At 54.2% G+C, this 27,613-nt stretch overlaps 2 protein-coding genes across 5 annotated transcripts; one reads left to right on the top strand and one right to left on the bottom strand.

The window, feature by feature from the left end:
• Positions 1-8,217: 8,217 nt before the first annotated feature.
• Positions 8,218-11,325, bottom strand: BLOC1S3 (biogenesis of lysosomal organelles complex 1 subunit 3). The gene is made up of 3 exons (XM_025366365.1): positions 11,239-11,325; positions 10,132-10,780; positions 8,218-8,745 (listed from the first exon to the last, which is right to left on the bottom strand). Exon 2 carries the CDS (start codon positions 10,769-10,771, stop codon positions 10,169-10,171), a length of 603 nt encoding a protein of 200 aa, XP_025222150.1. The 5' UTR covers positions 10,772-10,780; positions 11,239-11,325; the 3' UTR covers positions 8,218-8,745; positions 10,132-10,168.
• A 497-nt stretch (positions 11,326-11,822) lies between these two features.
• Positions 11,823-27,613, top strand: TRAPPC6A (trafficking protein particle complex 6A). 4 transcript variants are annotated; one of them, XM_025366366.1, is made up of 6 exons: positions 11,823-11,972; positions 25,325-25,392; positions 25,548-25,665; positions 26,281-26,364; positions 26,518-26,611; positions 27,297-27,613. In XM_025366366.1, the coding sequence occupies exons 1-6, from the start codon at positions 11,847-11,849 to the stop codon at positions 27,326-27,328; spliced, it is 522 nt and encodes a 173-aa protein (XP_025222151.1). In that variant the 5' UTR covers positions 11,823-11,846; the 3' UTR covers positions 27,329-27,613. The 4 variants fall into 4 exon arrangements, with proteins under 4 accessions (XP_025222151.1, XP_025222152.1, XP_025222154.1 ...); XM_025366367.1 differs by having other exon boundaries at positions 11,828-11,930; XM_025366369.1 differs by lacking the exon at positions 25,325-25,392 and having other exon boundaries at positions 11,828-11,930.

Here is a 27,613-nt window from a genome sequence, read left to right as displayed (position 1 = left end):
AAACCCCCAAAAAAAAAAAAAAAAAAAAAAAAAAAAAAAAAAAGAAAGAAAAATTCAACTGATAAACTGAAGAATGCATCAGAGTCTCTCACCAGCAGAATTAATCAAGCAGAAGAAAAAATTAATGGCTGGCCATGGTGACTCATGCCTGTAATCCCAGTACTTTGGGAGGCCACGGCAGGAGGGTCACTGGATCCCAGGAGTTTGAGACCAGTCCAGGTTACGTAGCAAGACCCCCTTCTCTATCTTAAAAAAACAAAAATAAAAAAGAAAGAATTAGTGAACATGAAGAAAGGTTGTTTGAAAATACACAGAGGAGACAAAAGATAAAAGAATAAAGCATACCTACAAAATCTAGAAAATAGCCTCAAAAGGACAAATCTAAGAATTACTGGACTTAAAGAGAGAGTCAGAGGTAGAAGGTTTATCTAAAGGAATAGTAGCACAGAACTTCCCAAACCTAGAGAAGGATATCAGTATTCAAATGTGAGAAGGTTATAGAACACCAAGCAGATTTAACCCAAAGAAGACGACCTTGCCGGGCACGGTGGCTCACGCCTGTAATCCCAACACTTTGGGAGGCCAAGGTGGGCAGATCACCTGAGATCGGGAGTTTGAGACCAGTCTGGCCAACATGGAGAAATAACATCTCTACTAAAAAAGGCAAAAAAAAAAAAAAAAAAAAAAGCCGGTCATGGTGGCACATGCCTGTAATCTCAGCTACTCGGGAGGCTTAGGCAAGAGAATCGCTTGAACCCAGGAGGTGGAGGTTGTGGTGAGCTGAGATTGCACCATTACACTCCAGCCTGGGCAACAAGAGTGAAACTTCATCTCAAAAAAAAAAAAAAAAAAAAAGAAGACTACCTCAAGTCAAGAGAGAAGTAACAAATAACATTCAATGGCGCGCTGGCTGGGCGCAGTGGCACATACTTGTAATCCCAGCACTTCGAGAGTTTGAGACCAGCCTGGCCAACATGGTGAAACCTTATCTCTATTAAAAATACAAAAATTAGCCAGTGGGGTTGGGGAGGTGGCAGAGAAGGGGATGGATGGTTAACGGGTACAAAAATAATAATTAGAAAGAAGAGCCAGGCACAGTGACTCATGCCTGCATTCCCAGCACTTTGGGAGCCCATGGTGGGAGGATCACCTGAGGTAAGGAGTTTGAGACCAGCCAGGGCAACATGGTGAAACCCCATCTCTACTACAAATACAAAAATTAACTGGGCAGAGGCAGAGGTTGCAGTGAGCAGAGATCACACCACTGCACTCCAGCCTGGGCAACAGAGCAAGACTCTGCCTCAAAATAATAATAACAATAATAATAGGCTGGGAGTGTTGGCTCATGCCTGTAATCCCAGCACTTTGGGAGGCCGAGGCAGGTGGATCACCTGAGGTCAGGAGCTTGAGACTCTGTCTCAAAAAAAAAAAAAATAATAATAATAATAATTAGAAAGAATGAATAAGATCTACTATTTGACAGCACATCAGGGTGACTAGCTGTACATTTTAAAGTAACTAAAAGAGGCCGGGCACCATGGCTCGCACCTGTAATCCCAGCACTTTGGAAGGCCGAAATGGGGGATTGTTTGAGGCCAAGAGTTCTATACAAGCCTGGTCAACATGGCAGAGACTATATTAAAAAAAAAACAACAACAATGAAAAGGATGTAATTGGCCGGCTGCGGTGGCTCATGCCTGTAATCCTAGCACTTTGGGAGACCGAGGCAGGCAGATCACCTGAGGTCGGGAGTTCGAGACCAGCCTGGCCAACATGGTGAAACCTCGACTCTACTAAAAATACAGAAATTAGTCGGGTGTGGTGGCACATGCCTGTAATCCCAGCTACTCAGGAGGCTGAGGCAGGAGAATTGCTTGAACCCAGGAGGCAGAGGTTGCAGTGAGCTGAGATCGCACTGCTGCACTACAGACTGGGTGACGGTGAGGCTCTGTCTCAAAAAAAAAAAAAAAGTGTAACTGGATTGGTTGTAACACAAAGGATAAATGCTTGAGAGAGTGGATATCCCATTTTCTATGTTGTGATTATTACATATTGCATGCATGTATCAAAACATCTCATGTACCCTATAAATATATACATCTACTATGTACCCACAAAAAATTTAAAAATTAAAATAAAATAAAGTGCATGGGAGGGTGTGCATAGCTTATGTGCAAATACTAGGCCATTTTGTATCAGGGTCTGGAGCAATCAGCGGGGGTCCTGGAAGGAATTCCCCATGGGTACCAAGTAAGGACTTTACCTTTGTATATTACGCAGGTTTTCCAACAGAGGGCACTAAAGAGTTGGAGGAAGAGGTGCCAGGCAGGCTAGGACTCGGTTTCACTCTGGCGACATTCTCACAGCAGCTTCCTCAAGCGTCCCTGTGCATACAGCACGCCACACCGTTCACTGGGTGAGAGGGAACAGGCTGTGTCACCCCAACAGTCCCAGGGAGGGCAACCAGAGGGCCCTGGGTCAGTGCGAGATGCCTGCAGCTTGGCAGGGCTCCCCAAGCAGGTGTGGGGACATACCCAGCATCTCAATCTCTAGGCCCTGCAGCTCTGCCTCGATGACCTCAAAGATCTCCAAGCCTCCAGCGAAGTTGGCCACAGTGACTCCTGTGGTCCTGCCGTGAAGCTGCTTTGGAAAGAGAGGTGTTGGGGAGTCAGGCACTTAACCGAGGTCACCCCCAATCGTGCCCCCTCCCTAGCCCCTGGCCCTGTCCCTCCCATGGCCCCAGCCCCCATCCCTGCCCCAGTTCCATCCTAGATTCTGCTCTTGGATGGACATCAGCTCCAGCCCCTGACCCTGACCCTGACCCCCGACCCAGTCCCTATCCTAGAATTCTCCCAGCCTGGTTCTCCTGGCCTCCACCCATCTCCTTTGCCTCCTGCTCCAACTAGCTCAGGTTTCTACTGAAGAGGATGATGTTCAGACCTCTCCAGTGGAGCTGCAGGGGATTCATTCATTCATTAAGTCAACAAATAGTGACTGCCTGCTGACTGCCTGTTATACAGTGTTACTATAGGCACTGCCCATACAGAGCTTAGTTCAAGAGCAAAACAAAATTGCAAAGACCCTGTCTGGCAGCTCAGAGGATAGCCCAGAGTCCAGTGTTACTCAGTGAAGGGGCCAGTTGTCTATGAACTCAGCGAGATGGACCCAGGACCAGATCACAGGGCCTCCAACGTCCTAGTAAAGACTGTGGTGTTGAGACTGGGTATGGTGGCTCATGCCTGTAATCCTAGCACTTTTTTATTTTATTTATTTATTTATTTATTTTAAGATGGAGTCTCATTCTGTCACCGAGGCTAGAGTGCAGTTGCACGATCTCTGCTCACTGCAACCTCCAGATCCCAGGTTCAAGTGATCATTCTGCCTCAGTCTCCCGAGTAACTGGGATTACAGGCATATGCCACCACGCGAGGCTAATTTTTGTATTTTTAGTAGAGACGGGGTTTCACCACGTTGGCCAGGCTGGTTTCGAACTACTGACCTCAGGTGATCCGCCCACCTCAGCCTCCCAAAGTACTGGGATTATAGGCTGGGCACGGTGGCTCACTTTAGGAGGCCAAGGTAGGGGGATTGCTTGAGCCCAGCAGTTCAAGACCAGCCTGGGCAACATAGTGAGATCCCATCTCTAAAATAATGATGATGATGATAATAATAATAATAAAAAACAACGATTTGGCGTTTATTCTCAGTGACAACAAAAATCCAATAATTCAAGTGTTTGTCGCTTCCTTCATTCATATCTTCATTCAAAATGTATTTACTGGGCACCTGCTCCTTGCTAGTGGTGCTGGGGACACAGAGTGACCAGGACAGACCCACTCCCTCTTATGCACCCTCCACTCAGTAGCCAGAGGTTTCTTTCTTTTTTTCTTTCTTTTCCTTTTTTTTTTTTGAGACAGTCTTGCTGTGTTGCCCAGGCTGGAGTGCAGTGGCACGATCTCAGCTCACTGCAACCTCTGCCTCCCAGGTTTAAGTGATTCTCCTGCCTCAGCCTCCTGAGTAGCTGGAATTACAGGTGCGCACCACCATGCCCAGCTAATTTTTGTATTTTCAGTAGAGACGGGGGTTTCACCATGTTGGCCAGGCTGGTCTCGAACTTCTGACCTCAGGTGATCTGTCCACCTCAGCCTCCAAAGGGCTGGGATTACAGGCATGAGCCACCATATCCGACCCATCTAGATATCTCTTTCTAAAGCACAAACTTGTCTCTGCCTCTCTCCTGCTTGGAACTTGCCTTGGCACCCCAGGGCCCTTGGGACAAAGCCCTGCTCCTCATTCTGGCCCTGTGTGGCCTGGCTCTTGCCTAAGTCTTCAGCTGTACCTCCTGCCAAAGGCCCCTTTATAGCAGTCCATGCACAACAGACAATTCATCTCGCCCCAAACAAGCACCCCCAGGGTTTTCCTGCCTCTGGGTCTTTGCACATGCTATTCTTTCCTATTCTTTCTGCCTTGAATGCCTTTCCCCTTGAAATGCAGTTTGCAAATATTTGTGGAGTGCGTGTTATCAGCATTTCGGTGCATGTCTGACCCTCTCATCCAGCATATCTGAGGGTGATGTGTTATGTGGGACCGAGTGCCCATCACCTTTGGAGGGAGGCTGTGCCTGAACATCTCAACAGTTTCATGCAACTGAGAGGCTGATGCTGTGTGATGGTGTGAAGGCCATTCATTCATTCAACAAACACTTTGCCCAGTATCTACTCTGTGGTTTCCCTGGGTGAGCTGGCACTGGTCAAGACAGCCTCAGCCCTGTCCTCATGGGGCCAACAGTCCAGTGGGGGTGACAGACCAGTCCCCAGGCAGTGATGACCAGAGTAGTCATCACTACCCAGTGACTTACAACTAGCCACAAATAGTCTCTCTTACCCCAGTGTTGCCCTTCCCCTTGGGGCTATCTCCTCCTCCCTTCTTACCTACTCCAGGACGATGGTCTGGTCTGGCTTTTCTCTCATCTTTCCCCTGTATCACGACTTCTCCCTCTTCTGAAACATTCCCAGCAGCATACAAACCTGCCATGACCCCTCCCATCTTCCCCATCTAGGTACTTCCCCCATCGGTCCCTCTGTCCCTCCCTCCCTCCCTTCCTTCCCGTTCTTTTTTATTTTGAGACAAGGTCTCACTCTATTGCCCAGGTTCGAGTACAATGGCACAATCCTGACTCACTGCAGCCTCGACCTCCTGGGCTCAAGTGGAGCTGCAGTGAGTCAGCCTCAAGAGGAGCTGGGACCACAGGTGCACACCACCATGCTCAGCTAGTTTTTGTATTTTTTGTAGAGATGGGGTCTTGCTGTGTTGCCCAGGCTAGTCTCGAACTCCTGGGCTCAATCAATGCTCTCACCTCAGCCTCCCAAAGTGCTGGGATTACAGGTATAAGCCACCATGCACTGCCACTTCCCCATTTCTTACCATCCCACCCCTTCACTCAACATTGCCAAGAGGATGGTCTCCTCTGACTCTCCTTCCACGCCCTCTTGTACCCTCTCCAATCAGATTCCCATCCCTGCCATGTCGAGGTGGGAAGATTGAGGCCAGGAGTTCAAGACCAGCCTGTGCAAAATAGTGAGACCCCCCACCACAAAAAAAAAAAAAAAAAAAAAGGGAAAGGAAAGGAAAGGGGCTGAAAGCCAGGCCTGGCTAGTGAGCTGGAGTTTAAGGAGTGAGGGAAGCTCTGTGCTCTAGGGCTGGAAGTCCATCACAAGACCACCAAGCTGCCAATCTCCCAGGAAGCTCCGCTCCTCAGGGACTCTCACTAAACTCATTGAAAAGGGAAGTCGTGGCCAGGCGTGGTGGCTTATGCCTGTAATCCCAGCACTTTGGGAGGCCAAGGCAGGTGGATCACGAGGTCAGGAGTTTGAGACCAGTCTGGCCAATATGGTGAAACCTCATCTCTACTAAAAAAAACAAAAACAAAAATTAGCCAGGTATGGTAGCACGTGCCTGTAATCCCAGCTACTCAGGAGGCTGAGGCAGGAGAATCACTTGAACCTGGGAGGCAGAGTTTGCAGTGAGCTAAGATCTCGCCACTGCACTCCAGCCTAGACGACAGAGCGAGACTCCATCTCAAAAAAAAAAAGGCCGGGCATGGTGGCTCAAGCCTGTAATGCCAGCACTTTGGGAGGCCGAGACAGGCAGATCAAGGTCAGGAGATCAAGACCATCCTGGCTAACATGGTGAAACCCTGTCTCTACTAAAAAAATACAAAAAACTAGCCGGGAGAGGTAGCGGACGCCTGTAGTCCCAGGTACTCTGGAGGCTGAGGCAGGAGAATGGCGTAAACCCGGGAGCCCGGAGGTGGAGCTTGCAGTGAGCTGAGATCTGGCCACTGCACTCCAGCCTGGGCGACAGCAAGACTCCGTCTCAAAAAAAAAAGAAAAAAGAAAAAGAAAAAGAAAAGGGAAGTCCTGGGAGATCATCCTCTTTCAACTGTGATCCACTCACCCTAGGTATGGAAGTGGAGCTGGAGGGAGTGCTCAGGAGGGAGGAGATGCTGGTTGACCTGCACCTACTTTTTTTTTTTTTTTTTGAGAGAGCCTTGCTCTGTCCCCCCAGCTAGAGTGCAGTAGTGCAATCTTGGCTTACTGCAACTGCTGCCTCCTGGGTTCAAGCGATTCTCCTGCCTCAGCCTCCCAAGTAGCTGGGATTACAGGCATGCGCCACCACACCTGGCTAATTTTTATATTTTCAGTAGAGACAGGGCTTCACCACATTGGCCAGGCTGGTCTCGAACTCCTGGCTTCAGGTGATCTGCCCACCTCGGCCTCCCAAAGTGCTGGAATTACAGGTGTGAGCCACAGCGCGCAGTCAATAATACAATTTTTTAAGGTTCACCTTTATCTGGCCCTTTCTGGTACTGCACTCAGCACCCCCTGCCCCACCACCACCACCACCCCCGCACACTTCTCCACTCTAGGTGGAGAGCAGAAATCATCATCTTCTGCTAAACAGGTTCTGGTCCCTTCTGCCTCAGGGCCCTCGCATATGCTGTTCTCCATGTCTGCAAGTCTTCATGCTACTCCCATTTCACCTACTTCCACCTTCCAGGCTCAGCTCCAACACCACTCATCACTTCCTCTCTCCTGTACAGATTAGGTCAGACAGACCCTGCTCCACCTTCATAAAGCTCCTTTACTTCTTCATGGCTCTAATCACAGTGTCAAGAAAATTGTATCTAAATTATAAATTATGGCTGGGTGCAGTGGCTCATGCTTGCAATCCTAGCACTTTGGGAGGCCAAGACGGGAGAATCCCTTGAGCTCAGGAGTTCAAGACCAACCTGGGCAACACTGTGAGGGTTCATCTCTATTTTATTTTTTAAAATTAATTTCTTATTTTTATTTATTTTTGAGATGGAATCTCACTCTGTCACCCAGGCTGGAGTGCAGTGGCCTGATCTCGGCTCACTGCAACGTCCACCTCCTGGGCTCAAGCGATTCTCCTGCCTTAGCCTCCCAAGTAGCTGGGATTATAGGCATGTGCCACCACACCTGGCTAATGTATTTTTAGTGGAAACAGAGTTTCACCATGTTGGCCTGGCTGGTCTAGAACTCCTGACCTCAGGTGATCTGCCCACCTCGACCTCCCAAAGTGCTGGGATTAAAGACATGCGTAACTGCGACTGGTCTATTTATTTTTGAAACAGGGTCTTGCTCTGTCACCCAGGCTGGAGTGCAGTGGCGTGATCTTAGCTCACTTCAACCTCCGCCTCCAGGGTTCAAGTAATTCTCATGCCCCAGCTCCCTGAGCAGCTGGGATTACCAGCACGTGCCTCTCAAAGTGCTTCGATTACAGGTGTGAGCCATCCCCCGTAATTTTTGTATTTTTAGTAACAATGGGGTTTCACCGTGTTGGCCAGGCTATCGTCTCTATTTTTAAAAATTAAACTATAAATTTTGATTACTAGAACTATCTGTGAGAACATCTTATTACTGTTTCTCCCACTGGACTGCGACCTCTGTGAGGGCAGGGACTGGCTGCTACACCCCCAGCCCCAGCACAGGTCAGGTACCCAAAATGTGTGTGTTGAATTAATAAAATACAAGTAAATACAGAACTAGAGCAAAAATCTAGGGCCCCTGATTTCCCAACTACAGCTTCACCTTCCGTACGCCAGGCATGGAGGTCTTGGGACCCCCATTCTCAGAGATATCAACTAACTCACCCTTAGCTTAGGTAGGGAGATAAAAGGAACTAACCATAATGGTTAATGCTTAAGAGTTTTAATCAGTCTGCCATAGAAAGCTCCTCCCCATTCTCCATCTTGGGGGCTCAGATCTTGGCTTTGGGTTGGGATAAGGGACAGGGGTATCAGGTTGGGAGGGGAGAGTAAATATGAATACGGTTGAGGGACCAGAGCTGGGATCACAAGAAAGCGCAGATGAGAAGGAGCAGAAAGTGGCTGCTAACCCCAGTCCCTGAGCCAAGTCAGAAATCCAAGTCCTTTTATAGCATCCAGGAGCCAAATGTAGTGAAATCCACACGTCATATCGTTCTTATCTGCAAAGTGCTGTCATCTGGAGCCCAAAGCACCAGGGCAAGGCTGAATTGGGCCCAAAGTACCTGAAGGGTGTCACTTTAGGTCTGGAGAGTCAGGAGGAGATGCCACCTTGGCCTAGAGAGTTGACAGCGAGCATCATCTCAGCCTGGAGGGGTGTGCAGGAAATGCCACCTTGGTCCAAAGTTGGGAGGAAGATCCCCTGCCTTGGGTTAGGAGAGGCCATCATTTTGGGCCTGCCGAAGTAAGGAAACCATGGGGAGTCCCCAGAGCCCAGGATCAGGGAAGTGTAAGCACGATGGAGACAGCAAAAGTTAGCAAAACCTATCCCACCTATCCCATGGCACAGCTGGACGTGGGAAACAGAAATCAGGCTGAGAGGGTGGGGCTAAGCTCAAGGAGGAGGCAGGAGGCAGGAGGCAGAAGAGTGGAGGACAAAAAGTAGAACCAACCCACGGAACCAGGGCCAAGCCTGGGCAGCAGAACAAGGACCCAGCTGGCCGGGTGCAGTGGCCTACGCCTGTAATCCCAGCACCTTGGGAGGTGAGGCGGGTGGGTCACCTGAAGCCAGGAGTTCGAGACCAGCCTGGCCAACATGCTGAAACCTCATCTCTACTAAAAATATAAAAATTAGCCAGGCATGGTGGTGCATGCCTGTAATCCTAGCTACTCGGAAGGCTGACGCAAGAGAATCACTTGAACTCTGGAGATGGAGGTGGCAGTGAGCTGAGATCACGCCATTGCACTCCAGCCTGGGCGACAGAGTGAGACCCTGTCTCTAAAAACAAAACAAGCACCCAGCCCAGGGGGAGGGCAGTTCTGGAGGTGGAGCTAGGATGGGAGGCGTAGGCAATTGAGTGAAGGAAGACGGCAGGGAAGCTGTGCCACATCCTGGGTTCCTGTGGGAAGAGTGGGAACAAGCCCCCCACCACAAGCAGAAACACTCAGAAAGAGCACAGCCGGGTGTGATGGCTCACACCTGTAACCCCAGCACTTTGGGACGCCAGGGTGGGAGAATCGCTTGAGCCTTTTCTCGGGAGTTTGAGACCAGCCTGGGCAACACAGTGAGACCTTCTCCCCTCTTCAAACTGTCAGAAAAAAAAATTAACCAGGCAACTGGGCATGGTGGTGTAGGTCTGCAGTCCCCGCTACTCTGGAAGGCTGAGCTGGGAGGATGATCACTTGAGCCCAGGAGGTCGAGGCTGCAGTGAGTGATAATTCTGCCACTGCACTCTAACGTGGGTGACAGATACACACCCTGTCTCAAAAAAAAAAAAAAAAAAGAGAGCGAGCGAGCGTGAAAAGAAAGGCAAAAGACAAAATATGACATGATGAGCCCCCAGGGTGGAAACAGATTAGGGAGTAACTATTTATCAAAGGCTGGAGCCAAGCCGCAGGGTAAGGCTCAGAACTAGGCGGCAGGGTCAGGATAGGTGGAGGAACCAGATCTAAGGGTAGTGGGGCCCTGGTCTCCACAGTAGGGGTTGAACTATATCCAACATAAAGCATTATCCAAGGGGACCGGATTAGCCCCCATGGGTGGCACTAAGATGGGAGCGGGGGGTGGGGGGTCATAAGAGACACAGGGGACAGAGTCAGGTCCCAGAGGCAGCAAGGCCTACCCCCAAATTGCAGTCGGGTTGGGAAGTAGAATCATGGCTAGGCCCGCGGCCCCGGGTCTTGCTCAGGCTCGGTCCCCGGCACGCCGCGGATGTCCGGCAGCAAGCGGCAGCCAGCCACGATGTCCAGACGCTCGGCCAAAGCACAAAGGTCCCCGCGCGCCAGGCGCACGCTGTGGGCCGCCGCCAGCCCCGCCGCTTGGGCTGCCGCCAGCCTACCAGCCAGGGCGGCCACGTCGCGGCCCGCACGGCGGTAAACACCGCTCACCGCGGCCGCCACGTCGTGGTCCAGCCGCGCCTGGCTCTCCGCCAGCCGAAGCTGCAGGAGCGAGCGCGCAGGGGCGGGCGCCGGGGCCTCTTCCGCGCCCCAGGTCTCCTCCGCCAATTCCCGCTGCACCACGAGCGGAGGCAGGTCCCTCGGCGCGGCCGTTGGCTCCGGCTCCGGGTCCGAGTCGGTCTCTGCGGCCTCCCCAGCCACCCTCAGCCCCGTGGGGCGGCCGCGCGTCGGGCCCGAGGGACCCAGGTACAGCTCCTCCTCCTCCGACGAGGACACAGAGGGCTCGGAATCCGTCTCGGTCGCCTCCCCAGGCACCACCGTCTCCGGCCTCCGCAGGGGCCTCCGCCGACGACCCTGGGACGCCATGGCGCCGAGCTAGGGCAGAAAAGCGAAGGGACTGCACGTGAGACGGGCGCCGCGGTGGGTAAAAGGCGCAGGTCCTGGATTCCCAGCCCCTTCGCTGATTCTCTTAACGACTTGGGGTCAGTTGCTCCCCCTGCCTGGGCCTCAGTTTCCTCTTCTGTAAACTGGGTGATGATGAGGGTTACTGGACCCCAGGCCCTTCAGCGTACAGATGGGGAAACTGAAGACCAGCTCCATCAGGGATCTGGGGCCCGAGTTCCCGGAGTCCCAAGCCGAACTCTTTACGAATTTGCCTCCTAGTAGCGGCCACACCCTCCACCTGGTCCACCATGCCAATCTCAGACCCGGAAGCACTCGGGCCCTTGAGCTGCTCGGGACCAGTGCCAGAGTCGCAGAAAGGATGACAGTCCGACTGGACTCCGCTGGGGGCACTCATGGGATGGGGGAAGCGCTATCGCCAAAGACCGTACCCGGCAGCTAACGCTCCGAGCCTGCGGGATCCTCTTCCTTGCCCGAGTGCCGAGTCCTCACCGTGGCAGCTGAAGGGCTGCAATCTCGACCAATAGGGGAGCGGGTTGGGCGGGCATTAGCGGCCAAGTCACGTGGATTCGCTCGACTACCAATCAGGATGCAAGTTCTCAACATCAGCTTTGAGGGAGTGTGCAGAAGATCACATGAATGGAGGAACCGCCAATAGAGAAGCGGCTGGGCCGGCTTTTCCAGGTTGTGCGACGAGGAAAGTCTGGAATGGACAAATAGGGATTTTAAAAGCCGAGTATGTCACGTGTAACCAGTAATTTGGCCAATAGGAATGCTCAAGAACCCGGAAATAGGGAAGGGACGGCAGCAAGTTGCAGAAGATGTTGTCACGTGCGGCCAGGAGTAGGCCCGCCCCCTAGTATCCCAGGCTCACGCGCACACCACCTGAGCCGGAGGTGGGGAGGCGGGGCTAGTCTAAAACACCAGCGGAAGCGGGAGTAGGAGGGCTCGCGCCGTTACTTGAGAGGCGTGGCTTACCAAGCCTGGCCAATGAGAGCGGGAAGCGCTGGGCGCATCTTTAGGCGCGCGAGGAGGGCTCATGGCGGACACTGTGCTGTTCGAGTTTCTTCACACGGAGATGGTGGCGGAGCTGTGGGCTCACGACCCCGACCCCGGTCCGGGGGTGAGCGCCGGGTCCCGTGGGGAGGAAGTGGGGGCCACCACGGTAACGCCTCGGGGAGAGCGGAGGGCCTGTCAGACGTCCGGGTTCGAACCCCGACCCAGCCCCGGCCTTGCAGGGCAACATCTGGCGCTGGCTTCCTCCTCTGGAAAGTGGGGTTCGCGAAGGTGCCGGCTTGGGGTTATTGCTAAATTGAGCGAGATGACTCAGGGTAAAGCACTTAGCTCACGGCCTGAGTAAGCGGCAAGTAATCATAATAATGCTGTTATTGTGCGTGTGCTGAGTACTCGGCATTCACAAGGTGTGCGACCCAATGACTTAATCTTTGTGTGTCCTAATTTTCTCTTTTGTAAAATGAGCATCATAACGTACCTGAGCCTCAGCATGGGACATTTATTCATTCGACACCCACTTATTGAGTGTCTGTTGTATTCCAGTCATTGTTCTAAGACAGAATCCCTGTCCTCGTGAGGCTTACATTTCACTGGGGAGTCAAATAACAAACTGAAATATGCCGGCTGGGTGCTGTGGCTCACGCCTGTAATCCCAGCACTTTGGGAGGCCGAGGCGGTTGGATCACCTGAGGTCAGGAATTCAAGACCAGCCTGGCCAACATGGTGAAACCCTGTCTCTACAAAAATTAGCTGAGCATGATGGCAGGTACCTGTAATCCCAGCTACTCTGGAGTCTGAGACAGGAGAATGGCTTGAATCTGGGAGGCGGAGGTTGCAGTGAGCCAAGATTGTGCCATTGCACTCCAACCTGGGCAACAGAGCGAGACTCGTCTCAGGAAAAAAAAAAAAAGAGAGATGGGGTTTTGCCATGTTGCCCAGGCTGGTCTTGAACCCCTAGACTCAAGTGATTCTTCCGCCTGGGCCTCCCAAAGTGCTGGGATTACAAGCGTGAACTACCACGACTGGCCTGGGAGTGTGTGTGTGTGCATGCATGACAGGGTCCTGATCGGTCGTCCAGGCTGCCTGGAGTGCAGTGATGCAATCATGGCTCACTGCTACCTCGACCTCCTAGGTTCAAGCGATCATCCCACTTCTCAGCCTCCCAGGTAGCTGGGACCACAAGCGCAGCTGGCACCACCACTACTGGCTAATTTTTGTATTTTTAGTAGAAATGGGGTTTTGCCACATTGGCCAGGCTGGTCTCAGAACACCCGACCCCAGGTGATGCATGTGCCTTGGCCTCCCAAAGTGCTGGGATTATAGGCATGAGCTAGGGCACATGGCCTTTTGTCTTTGTTTTTGTTTTTGAGACGGAGTTTCGCTCTTGTTGCCCAGGCTGGAGTGCAATGGCACAATCTTGGCTCACCACAGCCTCCGCCTCCTGGGTTCAAGCGATTCTCCTGCCTCTGCCTCCGGAGTAGCTGGGATTACAGGCATGTGCCACCACGCCCAGCCAATTTTGTGTGTTTAGTAGAGATGGGATTTCTCCATGTTGGTCAAGCTGGTCTTGAACTCCTGACCTCAGGCGATCTGCCTGCCTTGGCCTCCCAGAGTGCTGGGATTACAGGCATGAGCCACCGTGCCCGTCCTTGTTTTGTTTTTGAGATGGGGGATCTCACTCTGTCACCCATGCTGGAGTGTAGTGTCACAGTGTTGGCTCCCTGCATTGTCCGCCTCAAAGGCTCATGCGTAGCTAATTTTTTTTTTTTTTTTTTGAGAAGGAGTCTCGCTCTGTCGCCCAGGCTGGAGTGCAGTGGCCGGATCTCAGCTCACTGCAAGCTCCGCTTCCCGGGTTCACACCATTCTCCTGCCTCAGCCTCCCGAGTAGCTGGGACTGCAGGCACCCACCACCACCCCTGGCTAATTTTTTGTATTTTTTTTTTTTTAGTAGAGACAGGGTTTCACTGTGTTAGCCAGGATGGTCTCGATCTCCTGACCTCGTGGTCCGCCCGTCTGGGCCTCCCAAAGTGCTAGGATTACAGGCATGAGCCACTGTGCCCGGCCATGTAAGACATTTTTATTGGCTCTGGTTTCCTTCTAGGATTAGAAGCCCCAGGGAGGATGTTGCTTGTTACCATCTCGACATACAGATATAAACCTGTCATAAGTTGAAAACATAAATCAGCCTGGCGCGGTGACTCAAGCCTGTAATCCCAGCACTTTGGGAGGCCGAGATGGGCGGATCACGAGGTCAGGAGATCGAGACCATCCTGGCTAACACGGTGAAACCCCGTCTCTACTGAAAAAATACAAAAAACTAGCCAGGCGAGGTGGTGGGCGCCTGTAGTCCCAGCTACTTGGGAGGCTGAGGCAGGAGAATGGTGTAAACCTGCGAGGCGGAGCTTGCAGTGAGCGGAGATCCGGCCACTGCACTCCAGCCTGGGCGACAGAGTGAGACCCTGTCTCAAAAAAAAAAACAAAACAGAAAACATCATAAATCAAAAATGCATTTAGCCAGCTGTGGCACTTGCACCTGTAATCCCAGGTACTCAGGAGGCAGAGGTGGGAGGATCACTTGAGGCCCAGTGTTCAAGACTAGCCTGGGCAACATAGCAAGACCCCACCTCTAAAATTTTTATTTTTTTATTTTTATTTTTTATTTATTTTTGAGACAGAGTCTCGCTCTATTGCCCAGGCTGGCTGGCGCAATCTTGGTTCACTGCAAGCTCCACCTCATGGGTTCACGCCATTCTCCCGCCTCAGCCTCCCGAGTAGTTGGGACTACAGGTGCCCGCCACCACTCCTGGCTAATTGTGTGTTTTTTTTTGTTTGTTTGTTTGTTTTTTGTATTTTTAGTAGAGACGAGGTTTCACCATGTTAGCCAGGATGGTTTCAATCTCCTGACCTCGTGATCTGCGCGCCTCGGCCTCCCAAAGTGCTGGGATTACAGGCGTGAGCCACTGCGCCCGGCCAAGATATTTTTAAAATTAGCTGGGTGTGATGACATGTGCCTATACTACCAGCCACTCAGGAGCCTGAGGTGGGAGGATCGCCTGGGCCCAGGAGTTCAAGGCTGCAGTGAGCTATGATCATGCCACTGCACTCCAGCCTGGGTGACAGAGTGAGACCCTGTCTCTAAAAAAACATGGGGATTACTCAGTGAGCCATCAAAAATTTTTGTCCTCCTAGAGCTTTGTCATCATTGGAGAAGACAGACAAGTAAATGAGTAAAGTATCTGGTACATTGTGTAACTGCTATGAGGAAGATACAGCATGGCCCAGAGAGTATGCATCAGCCTGGGGGTGGGTAGTAATGTCTGAACACTCCATATCCTTCCTGGCCTTCAAACCAGAAACCCCGGAGTCCTGACAGCTGCCTTTTCTCCCTCACCTGCAACCCTGCCCCAGGCTCTGCCCAGTCTGCTGTCTAAATGCCTTTCCCACGTGGCCCCTCCTCTGCCCTGGTCCAGCGCTTTCCCCTCTGCTCCTGTTAAATGAGCCTGCTCCCTTCTCCCAGCCCATTCCACCTGTCACATCTTCACCATGCTAACACCTATTAATCCTTCAGATCGTAGCACAACAATCCCTTCCTCAGGGATGCCTTCCCTGAGCCCCCAGTCCAATTTGGATCTCCTTTATACATTCTTCTGGTCTCCCTCTCCCACTTTTTTCTTGGTAGGCTTCATCATACTCAATAAGGAGGTATCTGATTTTTTTTTTTTTTTTTAAGAGAGTCTTGCTCTGTCACCCAAGCTGGAGTTCAGTAGCATGATCATAGTTCACTGTAGCCTCACACTCCTGGGCTCAAGTGATCCTCCCACCTCAGCCTCCTGAGTAGCTAGGAGTGCACACTACCATGCCCTGCTAATTTTTTTTTTTTTTTTTTTTTTTTTTTTTGNTTTTTTTTTTTTTTTTTGAGACGGAGTCTTGCTCTGTCACCCAGGCTGGAATGCAGTGACCAGATCTCAGCTCACTGCAAGCTCCGCCTCCCGGGTTTACACCATTCTTCTGCCTCAGCCTCCGGAGTAGCTGGGACTACAGGCGCCCGCCACCTCGCCCAGCTAGTTGTTTATATTTTTTAGTAGAGACGGGGTTTCACCGGGTTAGCCAGGATGGTCTCGATCTCCTGATCTCGTGATCTGCCCGTCTCAGCCTCCCAAAGTGCTGGGATTACAGGCTTGAGCCACCACCGTGCCCGGCCTCTGCTAATTTTTTAATTTTTTGTAGAGATGGGTTCTCACAATGTTGCCCAGGCTGCCCTTGAACTCCTGGGCTCAAGCGATCCTCCGGCCTCAGCCTCCCAAAAACTCACACCTGGGATTACAGGTGTGAGCCACCATGCCCTGCCAGCATGCATCTGAATTGTGTATCTGTGTGATCCTTTGATTCACATGCATCTGCCCCTGCCGGAGTGTACTTTGTGTGGGATGGGCCTGGGTGTGTATTGATGACCACTATATGCCCTGGCTCTTAGTGGGTCCTCAGCGTGGACATGTTGAGGAGGTGAACGCAGAGCCTGTGTCGTGGTGGGTGGGGATGGGTGGGAACTGGGATTCATTTGGTTTATGAGCAGTGCTAGCTGCTCCCTCCCTCCCCCAATATGAGTGCTTCCTGTGCGCACTCATGGCTTCTCACTTTTGATTTCATTTGATCTTCTGATGATCCAGAGAGGTTGGCATGGTCCTCCCTGGTTTATAGATGAGGCGGCGGAGGCTTTGATGAACGGAGTTCCATGCTCTCAAGTGGCAGAGTCAGGAGCGCAACCAGGCCTCCCACTTCCAAAGCCTGTGCTGTAAACTCTCACTTGCATTTCCTAGTATTTGCCCTGGGAGGGATTTTTTTTTTTTTTTTTTTTTTTTTGAGACGGAGTCTCGCGCTGTGTCACCCAGGCTGGAGTGCAGTGGCACGATCTCGGCTCACTGCAAGCTCCGCCTCCCAGGTTCAGGCCATTCTCCTGCCTCAGCCTCCGAGTAGCTGGGACTACAGGCGCCCGCCACCACGCCCGGCTAGTTTTTTGTATTTTTAGTAGAGACGGGGTTTCACCATGTTAGCCAGGATGGTCTCGATCTCCTGACCTCGTGATCCACCCGCCTCGGCCTCCCAAAGTGCTGGGATTACAGGCTTGAGCCACCGCGCCCGGCCCCTGGGAGGGATTTTAATGGGTTTCTGTGGTCAAGCGAGTGTGGGAAACTGGCTTACTCAGCTCTGCCTTTTAGAGCACATGAATGTGCCTGGGATCTTGGGCAGGAGTTCCCTACCCAGCTGCCAGTACATTCTGATGCTGGAGTCCCACACCAGAGACTGGGTGTGAGGCCTGAGTGTCAGGCCTCAGAAAGCTCCCAGGTGGCTCTCGGTGCAGCCAGGGGCAAGAACTGCAGCGTTTCCCCGCACTCCTTCCTCCTGGGGAGCCCTGTTTTTCAGGGGGCCTGTCATGAGAAACGGCTTCATTTCCTCAGTCCTTTCTCTTTATTGGCCCCACCTCCTCTCTCCATTCCTTCTCTTTGGCCCAAAAGGGTTCCTCTGAACCAGACAGGCCTCCCATTTCCTGAGGGCATCTGTGTAGTACTTGCACAGTGCTGACTGCATTTAGTCCTCAGGACAGCCCTCCCGATTCACAGAGGAGGGACCCATGCTTGGGAGAAGAAGGGACTTCCCGAGGCCGTTCAGCAAGACTCAAAGGCAAAATTAGAACTCAGGCTTCTGGCCTCAGGGCTTCTGGGTAGTGCAGGCCTGCCTTTCCCACCAGCTCCAGAGCTCCTTGAGGACAGGGATGGTGGCTTCTTCATCTCTGTCCCCACAGCACAGGTGCCCAGGAGCCGTAGCCAGTGTGTAGGGCTTTTGTGACCTCCTATCCTGCCTGGTACGGTGGTTATTTGTGGCCGTTCTCCTGGGCTGTCACAGGTTGTGAACTGGAGGACCGGCCAGAGGGGCCAGGAAGGCCTTTGTTCTCTAAGCAGGAGAAGCCCTTGGAGGAAGTGGCTGTGGCTTTTCTACCTCAGAGGCTTTGAAGATAAGGGAAGCCTTGGGCAAAGAGAGGATTCCTCTGAGTGCATGTAGTAAAGAGCTAAGGCGCTGTCACCCACTGTCTGAGACCAGACCCGAGGCACCCCGAGAACAGCCCTGCTGGGCCAGGCCTCCATCCACCACGCCTCGAGAGTGCACTTGGGCAGCCCCTTATCTGAGGAGGGTGTGGGACGGGCGGAGCAGCTGTCAGATAGGTAGATCCCTCCCTGGAATGCCACTCTGAGCATCTGAGGCTGGGAGCCCCAGCGAGGCCCTTCTGGGAACTGGGGTTCCATCCCGAAGGCAGTGGGAACCATAGCAGGGTTTAAACTGAGGTGCACCTGGCTCAGATTTACATTCTAGAAATGCCTTCCTGGCCACAGGAATGGACTGGATGGAGATTGGCCTGGGAAGGGCCCCGCTGCTGCAGCTTAGGGCAGAGGCTGTGTCGGGCGAACCTTCTGGGCCGGGCCAGGGGACAGGATGGGGAGTTCTGAGTGGGCAGAGGCAGGATCTGGACTTGCTCAGGGCGCCTTGCTGGATGAGGGAGGAGAGTTGAGGGCGACAGCGGGGAAGTCCTGCAGGCTTCTCGCACCACCCCTCACTCACCCATCCGTGTGCCAGCACTTCTCTCTCTGTGCTTTTCTTAACCAGGGCTGCTCCTTCCCTGGGTTCCCCACCACACCCCTGGGCATGGCACAGAGTAGCTCTGCAGGTGGGCGTTGAACAGGGTCAGCCTCTGCCCAGGAGCTAGCAGGTGCCTAAAAAACAATGGAGGGGTAGGGCAGACACAAGAGACAGGAAGGGGCGGAGCACATGGCCCCCACCCGCGTCCCTCCCACTTCAGGGCAGAATGTTCTCTGTTCCCAAGTGTCTGAAGGGGCTTTGGTTTGCATTTTCCATTCATCCTCCTTAGAGCTCACCCCTCGGCTTCAGTCTGGACATGTGGATCTTCGTTTAGCTCAGGACATTTTTCTCCTGTGATCTCTGATGATTTCTTCTGCATTGTTCCCTGTATGTCCTGTAGGCACCGCAGGGAAGATTAGACTTCCCGCATCTCTTCCAAGCATCTTGTAGCTTTTCTCTCATTTTTTCCTCCCTCCTGTTTTTCTTCTTGCTGGGAGGTGTTATCTGTCTTACAGGTTTCTCTGCAATTCAATGCCCTTGTTAAAAAGTGTTGATTTTGGCCACCATATTTGTTCATTTCCAGGAACTCTGCTTTGTGTCTGATTGATCCTTCCTGTGTGGTGGATGTCATTAGCACCGATACTGATAAGACTTCCTTTCTGCCTTTCCTTTCATCCGGTCTGTGTGTAAACTCAGCAGAGGCAGGCGTGGGGAGCCCCAGAAATGCACCGGCTCTGGGCTGGGCTCTGGCAGATTCATATGAATGGGAGAGTCTCTGTCTGGCCAGCTCCTCTGTTTTTTTTTGGTTTTTGTTTTGTTTTGTTTTGTTTTGTTTGAGACTGAGTCTTGCTCTGTCGCCCAGGCTGGAATGCAGTGGCGTGATCTCAGCTCACTGAAACCTCTGCCTCCCGGGTTCAAGCGATCCTGGTGGCTCAGCCTCCTGAATAGCTGGGATTACAGGTGTACGCCACCACGCCCAGCTAATTTTTGTATTTTTAGTAGAGACAGAGTTTTGCTATGTTGGCCAGGCTGGTCTCAAACTCCTAACCTCAAGTGATCCTCCCGCCTTGGCCTCCCAAAGTGCTGGGATTACAGGCAAGAGCCCCCACGCCCAGCCCCTTCTGTTTTTAAAAAAGATAAACCCCTGATCTCTGAAGAGCTTTTGCAGTGACACGGGCATGGACGCCACCAAGTCTCCCTGTGATGAGGTGGGTGGAGGCTTCTCCCTTCCTGCTCCGCCCTTTCTTCCCTGTCTCCTGCTCCTCCTCGGCCCCTCCCTTTTGCCGTGATTCCCCACATCCCTTTTCAGTTCAGCAGGGATCTGAATGGCCCCTGTTGAGGGCTGGGTACAGTGAGGCCAGCAGTCACGCAGCCGCGTATCCAGCCATTGCCACCTGCCAGTCACACCGCCACTGTGAGCAGGCACTGCCATTAGCCCCGTGGCGCATGTGGGGAGACTGAGGCATGGGATGGTTGGATAATCTGCCCAGGGTCACACAGCCAGTGAGTGGCAGGGCCAAGATTCAAACCCAGGCAGTGTGAAGTTTGTGAAGGGAACAGCTGAACTTGCTGGAACCCTTTCAGACTCCACGCTCCTGGCCTGGCTGATGGACCCCACTGACTCTCTACCCCGACTCACCCTTCCGGGGGCTGCCGTCATGGCTGTGACTTGGGCCTGGTGTGCCTTCACAGCCCACTCCGGCTGTTGAACTCTTCCTCTTCCCTCAGGCTCAGCGCAGTCGGGGTGCTTCCTAGGGATGGACGTGCACCCTCATAGCATGCCCTGCCTTCCTCTTGGCAGTCGCTGTGAGCATAGTGAAGCTGGCCGTTGCATCTTTGCCCACTCCCCGGGTAAAACGCCAGCTCCAGCAGGGCAGGGACTGAGCCTGTGGCCCACTGTGGCCGACATTCAGGCACCGTGGGCTGCGTTGACCCTCGGGTTGGCTGCACTTGCCTGCAGGGGAAAATGCCCTCTCTGCAGCCCACTCTGAGGGCCCCTTCCCTTCCCGCTTCTCACCCCTGCCTTGGCACATGCCCTTTGCTTGGAATGCCTGCCCCCTCTGGCTCCCCCGGGAGGGCAAGCTCTGCACGGCACTGCCCGGGCCCCTTGCACTCAGTCTCCCAGCCCTTCCTAGATTGTCAGTTGGCATCATCTGGGCACCTGTCAACCCCACCAGGCACAGTAGGTGAGCTCCTGGAGGACACCAAGAAATGTTTGTGGCATGAACGAAAGAGGGACATGAAGGTGCCCTTATGCGCAGGGACACAGATGTGTTCTCTCAGAGTGGAGCCTGGGCCCTACCTCCAGGAGCTGCGCTGCAGGAGGAGGTGACATAGGAGCTGCAGCCACCAGGCTGTTCTAGGTGCTGGCTACAGGAGCCCACAGAACAGACCCCCTTCCTTCCTGGGGTTTTCCTCCAGCCAAGGGCTTCATCTGTCATTGGCTGGTGCCGTCTCCTCGTTTGACAGACATGGAGGCTGTGAATGACAATAAGTAAGGCTCCCAGAGCTGCCTTGAAGTACTCAGGTTGCCTTTACCAACCCTTACTCCTGGTGAGGATCCCGGAGGTAGCTGCCATTAATATTCCCCTCCTTTGGGCCAGGCGTGGTGGTTCACACCTGTAGTCCCAGCTACTTGGGAGGCGGAGGTAGGAGGATCACCCGAACCCAGGAGGTAGAGGCTGCAGTGAGCCAAGATCGTGCCATTGCACTGCAGCCTGGGTGACAGAATGAGACCCTGTCTCAAAAACAAACAGACAAAATGACCCTCCTTTTTACATGAGGAAACTGAGGCACAGACATTCAACCACTGGCCCAGGTCGCACACATGGTAAGTGCTGGGGTGGATCTGGCCCCGGGCGGTGGTTCTGCACCTGCACTGCTGGTAGTGCTGCTATGAAGGACCCACAGGCAGGGGTCTCTTCCCACCCTGTCTCTCTCACACACCTGCCCTTCTCCTGCAGTCATCGGCCCCTTCCCTGAGCCTCTGCTGTGTGGCCAGCCCTGCTGTGCCTAAGGACACCAGAGGAAAGCAGGTGGTAACACCAGAGGGAGCCAGTGCAACAGGAAGCCGTGTCGTTGTCACCCAGGAGGACAAGGCCTGGCAAGGGGCCAGGCAGAGGAAGGGGCACCTTAGCTTCAGATATGGGCGACCTCAGCTCAGCGCCTCCCCCATTCCGAGCACACCCCACTTCCATGAGGCCCTCAACAGCCATGGCTGTCACCCCACCCACCCTCCTATGTGGACCTGCTGGGGTGTGAAAGACAGTCCTGTGCTGAGGGTGCCTTGGTCGGGTTCTTAACCTCGGAGCCCCAGTTTCCATCTGGAAATACAGCCTCCTGTGAGGCTGGAAAGGTAAAACAAGAGGACTGTAGAAAATGCCTGCCGCACAGTATGCCGGTCCTGGAATAACGTTGTGTTGTGACATTGATGAGGAAAAAATACTGATTCCCGGGACCACTGTCTGGGTGGTGGTTGCAGGTTCTCCCTGTGCTGGTGCAGGTTCCTCTGGGCACTCCTTTCCTTGTGCATCCTTGGGGTGTGTCCGCTAGGTGAGCTCCCGGGTCTCCATAGGCCCAGCGTGAGTGATATGGACCCGTGTGCGCCCTATGATGGGATGGCATCCTGTCCAGGGTCCATTCCTGCTTTTGGCCCTGCTGGGACAGGCTCTAGCCCCCCAGGACCCTGAGCTGGAGGAAGTGAGTAAATGTCTTCCTGGTTTTTTGTTTTTTATTTATTTTTTAAGACAGGGTCTTGCTCTGTTGTCTGGGCTGGCGTATAGGATCCTCCTGCCTCAGCTTCCCAAGTAGCTGGGACACATGTGCACCACGCACAGCTAACTTTTGTATTTCTTGTAGAGAAGGGGTTTTGCCATGTCGCAAAGGCTGGACTCGAACTCCTGGGCTCAGCTGGGCGTGGTGGCCCACACCTGTAATCCCAGCACTTTGGGAGGTCGAGGCGGGTGGATCACGAGGTCAGGAGATGGAGGCCATCCTGGCTAACAAGGTAAAACCCTGTCTCTACTAAAAATACAAAAAACTTAGCCGGGCTTGGTGGCGGGTGCCTGTGGTCCCAGCTACTCGGGAGGCTGAGGCAGGAGAATGACTTGAACCTGGGAGGCAGAGCTTGCAGTGAACTGAGATCGCGCCACTGCACTCCAGCCTGGGTGACAGAGGGAGACTCCATCTCAAAAAAAAAAAAAAACAAAACAAAACTCAGGCTGAAGTGACCCACAAAGTGCTAGGATTGCAGGCATGAGCCACCGTGCCCAGCCTATCTTACTTGTTTTAATCTTTATTTATTTTTTTGAGACAGAGCCTCACTTTTGTCGCCCAGACTGGAGTGCAGTGGGATGATCTTGGCTCACTGACACCTCTGTCTCCCGGGTTCAAGCAATTCTCCTGCCTCAGCCTCCCAAGTAGTTGGGATTACAGGTGCCTGCCACCATGCCCAGCTAATTTTTGTATTTTTAGTAGAGACAGGGCTTTGCCGTGTTGGCCAGGCTGGTCTTGCACTCCTGACCTCAGGTGATCCCCCTGCCTCGGCCTCCCAAAGTGCTAGGATTACAGGAGTGACCCACTGCGCCCGGCCTAATCTTTCTCAAATGTATGTGTAGCTCACATTTATTTCAGTGTTTAATATTACGTTTTCATTCTTATTTAGAAGTTTGGTGATGTTTTTGTACCAGAAACATGGCATTGGAACTTCGCTCTTGTTTATGTTAATTAACCTGCGTGAAATTGGTTTCATCATGTGTCATTTTGCTTAAAGCCGTAGTTTCCCAGAGCCCGTTGACAGCATTAGGTGAGGACTTACTGTGTCCTTTGTTGATGCACGTTGTCTCATCAGCCAGTCTATTAAGCACCACCCACATGCCAAGCCCTGTGTTGGCTGCCGAAGGCCGGATGTGAATTGATCAGCCTGGGTCCCCACCTTCACAGAGCTGTGTCCTCATCCAGTGACAGTACGCAGTGGGCAGTGCTGGGGACGCAAACTGGGAGGGAGGGAGGGAAGGAAGTCAGTACAAAGGCCCAGAAGTCTGAGCCTTCCCGACCAAGGAAAGCAAGTGTCCTGAGTGGGTGGAGCGGGTGAGGGAGGGATGGAGGCAGCTGGGCCAGCAGGCTGCAAGAAGCCTTCCTCGGACACCCTCTCCAGGCTGGGACACCCTCTCCAGGCTGGGACACCCTCTCCAGGACGGGAGCCAAGCAGAGAATTCCCATCCCCATTCGGATGGCCGCATTGATGGTGCAGCCCTGGAGGGAGGAGGCCATAGCTGCCATTCCCCAGTGACAGTGGGGGTCGAGGGCAGGAGAGGGAGGGCTGCAGGGCTCAGGCCAGGTGACTGCAGGCTCCTGAGAGCAACCAGCAGGAGGGTGAGCTTCCTTCAGCTCAGGGCTACACACCACCCTCTCCTGTGTTCCCCCACTTCTGCTCTGCCAGGCTTTCTCTGAGAAACCTGGCATCTCACACCCAAGCCATCCTGGGGTTTCTGGTGTGCCCCCAGTCTGGGCCCCCCGCTTCCTCTGCTTGCAGCAAATCACCGGAGTAAAAAAAAAAAAAAAAATCCATGGCCAGGTGCAGTGGCTCTTGCCTGTAATCCCAGCACTTTGGGAGGCCAAGGCGGGCAAATCACTTGAGGCTAGGAGTTTGAGACCAGCCTGGCCAACATGGTGAAGCCCCATATCTACCAAAAATACAAAAATTAGCCAGGTGTGTTGGCACACACACCTGTAATCCCAGCTACTCTGGAGGCTGAGGCAGGAGAATTGCTTGAACACGGGAGGCGGAGGTTGCAGCGAGCCAACAGTGTACCACTGCACTCTAGCCTGGGCAACAGTGAGACTCTGTCTCCAAAGAAGAAAAATTGCCAGGAGCAGTGGCTCACACCTGTAATCCCAGCACTTTGGGAGGCCGAGGTGGGTGGATTGCCTTAGTTCAGAAGTTTGAGACCAGCCTGGGCAACACAGTGAAACGCCTTCTCTACTGAAATACAAAAAATCAGTCGGGTGTGGTGGTGGGCGTCTGTAGTCCCAGCTACTCGGGAGGCTGAGGCAGGAGAATTGCTAGAACCCAGGAGTCGGAAGTTGCAGTGAGTCGAGATCAGGCTACTGCATTCCAACCTGGCAACGAAGCGAGACAACATCTCTTAAAAAAAAAAATCCATGAACACCTCATCTCTTCCAGCCATGCCATTCACACACACAGGCACGTGGACAGACACCGAGTGCAGCCCTCTTGCCTGGGGTCTGCCTCTGCCAGCACAGTCCCCTCCTGTGTGGACCCTGGCCTACCCTCCAGACACTACATGGCTGCCACCGTCCTTCCCGAGCACCCAAACAAACATCTGCCTGTTCCGAGCTTCCACATGTACCCCCAGAGATCTTGGCCAATATTATAAGGCATGATGATCATGGTTGACTTCCACAGCTCCTTTTCCTGTGGCCCAGCCTCCAGCCCTTGGGCAGGTCACCTGGAGCCTCTTGGTGGAGTCGCAGCTCCCACTTCCCAGAGCATTGTGAGGGTTCGCGCTGAACGCATGTGCAGCACGTGACCGGTGTTATCGGGAAGAGTCATGCAGGGGGCAGGGAACCTGGGGAAGACCCCCATTGTTCCTGGGGGAAGGAGGAGCTGGTTCTTGGGGGCTGATGATCTGGGGATCCAGAGAGCCTGCGAGGTCTGCAGAGGTGGGTGAGGGAGCCCTGTAGAGGCCTGCCCCTGCCCTGGCCAGGCTGTGCCAGAGCCTCTCCCTGCTCACCCCTGAACTGATGGGCACTGGCAAATCGGTCTTCGGGTCTCCTGGCAGGTGCCCCCCTGGGTGGCCCCAGGTTCGAGGTGGCCAAGGGCTCCTGAGCGTCTCTCCCCTGGCCTTCTAGGGACAGAAGATGAGCCTGTCGGTCCTGGAGGGTATGGGGTTCCGCGTGGGCCAGGCTCTAGGCGAGAGGTGAGCATGGCGCCCCCTGCTCTCCCCGAGCCTAGCTGGCAGGGGTGGGCAGGCCCTGGGCAGAGAGGTTGCATTGCTCCCTGTGGGAGATGGGCCTGGCTTCTTCCCTGTTCCTGGCCTGGCCCCACGGCCTCAGCCTGGCACTGCCCCACCAGACTGCCCCGGGAGACGCTGGCCTTCAGGGAGGAGCTGGATGTCCTCAAGTTCTTGTGCAAAGACCTGTGGGTGGCCGTGTTCCAGAAACAGATGGACAGCCTGCGCACCAATCACCAGGTGGGAGCGCCCCAGCCCGCCCGTCCGGCTCCCTCCCGAGGGCGAGACCAGGAGAGTGGGAGGGGAAGCCCCGGCGCCAGAGCAGCGGCTGCCAGGACCCGCCCAGAGCCTTCCCACAGGTGGCTGCAGCTCTTGCTCTGTCTGATCCTCTAAGGGAAGCCAGGAGGCTGCACTGGGGCATAGGGGGTGTTTCCAGAACTTCCCCAGCCTACCAGGAGTGAGCCACGCATGGGCAGAAAGCCCCTGCTGGCGGCCTGCCCCCCCCCCCCCCCCCCCCCGTGCGATGCTGCTTGTCCCAAGCTGGTCCAGTCCCCCAGTGAACACCCAGGCTGTGCCTGCCCCTCTGCAGCTTCCTGGGCCGGGTCCCCAGCTTTTCTGCACAACCCTGGGAGATGAGGGCAGGACCCACACTCCCCAGGGCACGGGCACCCAGTCCGAGTTTGGAAGCCCTGGGCCCTACTGGAGCACTGGAGGCCAAGGCCATGACTCCAGTGGTTCTCAGGGAGGGGGACTTCCCAACCTCAGCCCAATCTAGGACCTGGGTTCCCGCTTCCCCTCCCTGCGCTTCAAATGTGCAGGCCCCGCCCCCACCCACCGGCCTCTCCTCTCCCCCAGGGGACCTACGTCCTGCAAGACAACAGCTTCCCCCTCCTCCTTCCGATGGCCTCTGGCCTGCAGTATCTGGAGGAAGCACCCAAGGTATGGGGGGAGCTGGGGCCTTGTCCACACCTCCCTTCCTCCTGTTACCCAGCCTCTACCCCGTGTCAGGCCTCTCCCCAGGCCTAAGGAGTGCCCCAGACCTCGGTGCCAGCCTCCCCTCTCTTCCCATGCTTGTCTGTGTCCCCTCCCCAGTTCCTGGCCTTCACTTGCGGCCTCCTGCGCGGCGCCCTCTGTACCCTAGGCATTGAGAGTGTGGTCACCGCGTCCGTGGCAGCCCTGCCCGTCTGTGAGTCATGGCGGGGTGGGGGGATTCTTCTCATCCCTTGAGTTGCTGAGGCCTTCAGAGTTCCAGCCCCACTCCTGTGTGGGTGCCTGGGAGGCAGGCCCAGGTTTAAGTCACCTGCTCAGCCACACAGCCCGTGCAGGCCCATCTGTGCCCCTGGCTCTATGACGTCGCCAGCCCTGCAGAGAGAACTGTCTGGCTGTTTTGAACATCTTTTCCCAGCACGGGATCCCAGGTGGGATCATCCTTGCTGATCCTTCGATGCGGGGGATGGCAGGCTCCAAGGAACTTCAGCCTGCCTGACTAGGTGTCCTCTGTCAGACCAGCTGGAACCCCATTCCTGCCTGGGGACAGCCTGTCCCACCACCTCCCCAACCTTCAGTTATTTTCCCTCTGCTGGTTCCCCAGGCCCACTTGTGGGGGGGCCCCAGGGCTCCCGTGGGGTAGGACCGAGCGATGCATACCACAGAAGCCTATGCCGGGCGCCTCTCTGGGGCCACATTCGTGGCCCTCATGCCCCTGGTTCCTCACACAGCCCAGGGATGCGGCCACGTGGGCGGGAGGAAACAGCCCAACCTAGCCACTGGGGTGTTACTGCAGGACAGGGGCGAGCACCTAAGAGCTGTCTAGGTGCCCTCTGCCTCTCTCCCATCCCATCCTCAAGCCTAAGCCAGGCCTTCTCTTCCAGGTAAGTTCCAGGTGGTGATTCCGAAATCCTAAGCCTGCCCCGCACCCGCCGAGCTGCACTGCTGCCCCCAGTCTCACCGGCCTCAGGAGACGGCGGCTGCACTGGGCCCCAGGCCGCTGCATTTGGGGGTGGTGTTGGGGCTAGTGCTGGGGATCCCAGGCCCTAGGGGTCACATTTACTCAGGAAGTGGGTATCAAAGCGAGGTGGGGGTGTCACAGGAGGCAAAGGGGTCCCAGCTGCGGTCAGGACTGGAGTGGGATTCCTGCCTGCCCACTGCCCAGAGGCTGTTCAATAAAGGCTGTGTGTGTGGAATCTGA

The sequence above is a fragment of the Theropithecus gelada genome, chromosome 19 (assembly GCF_003255815.1).
Source record: "Theropithecus gelada isolate Dixy chromosome 19, Tgel_1.0, whole genome shotgun sequence".
NCBI classification, from domain to species: domain Eukaryota; kingdom Metazoa; phylum Chordata; class Mammalia; order Primates; family Cercopithecidae; genus Theropithecus; species Theropithecus gelada.
This window is presented reverse-complemented; position numbering and strand designations above follow the sequence as displayed.

Coding starts and splice junctions, on each gene's coding strand:
- BLOC1S3 (XM_025366365.1), bottom strand. CDS start 10,771: ATGGCGTCCCAGGGTCGTCGGCGGAGGCCCCTGCGGAGGCCGGAGACG.
- TRAPPC6A (XM_025366366.1), top strand. CDS start 11,847: ATGGCGGACACTGTGCTGTTCGAGTTTCTTCACACGGAGATGGTGGCG. Junction 11,973..25,324: donor AGGAAGTGGGGGCCACCACG/GTAACGCCTCGG, acceptor CTGGCCTTCTAG/GGACAGAAGATGAGCCTGTC. Junction 26,612..27,296: donor CGTGGCAGCCCTGCCCGTCT/GTGAGTCATGGC, acceptor CTTCTCTTCCAG/GTAAGTTCCAGGTGGTGATT.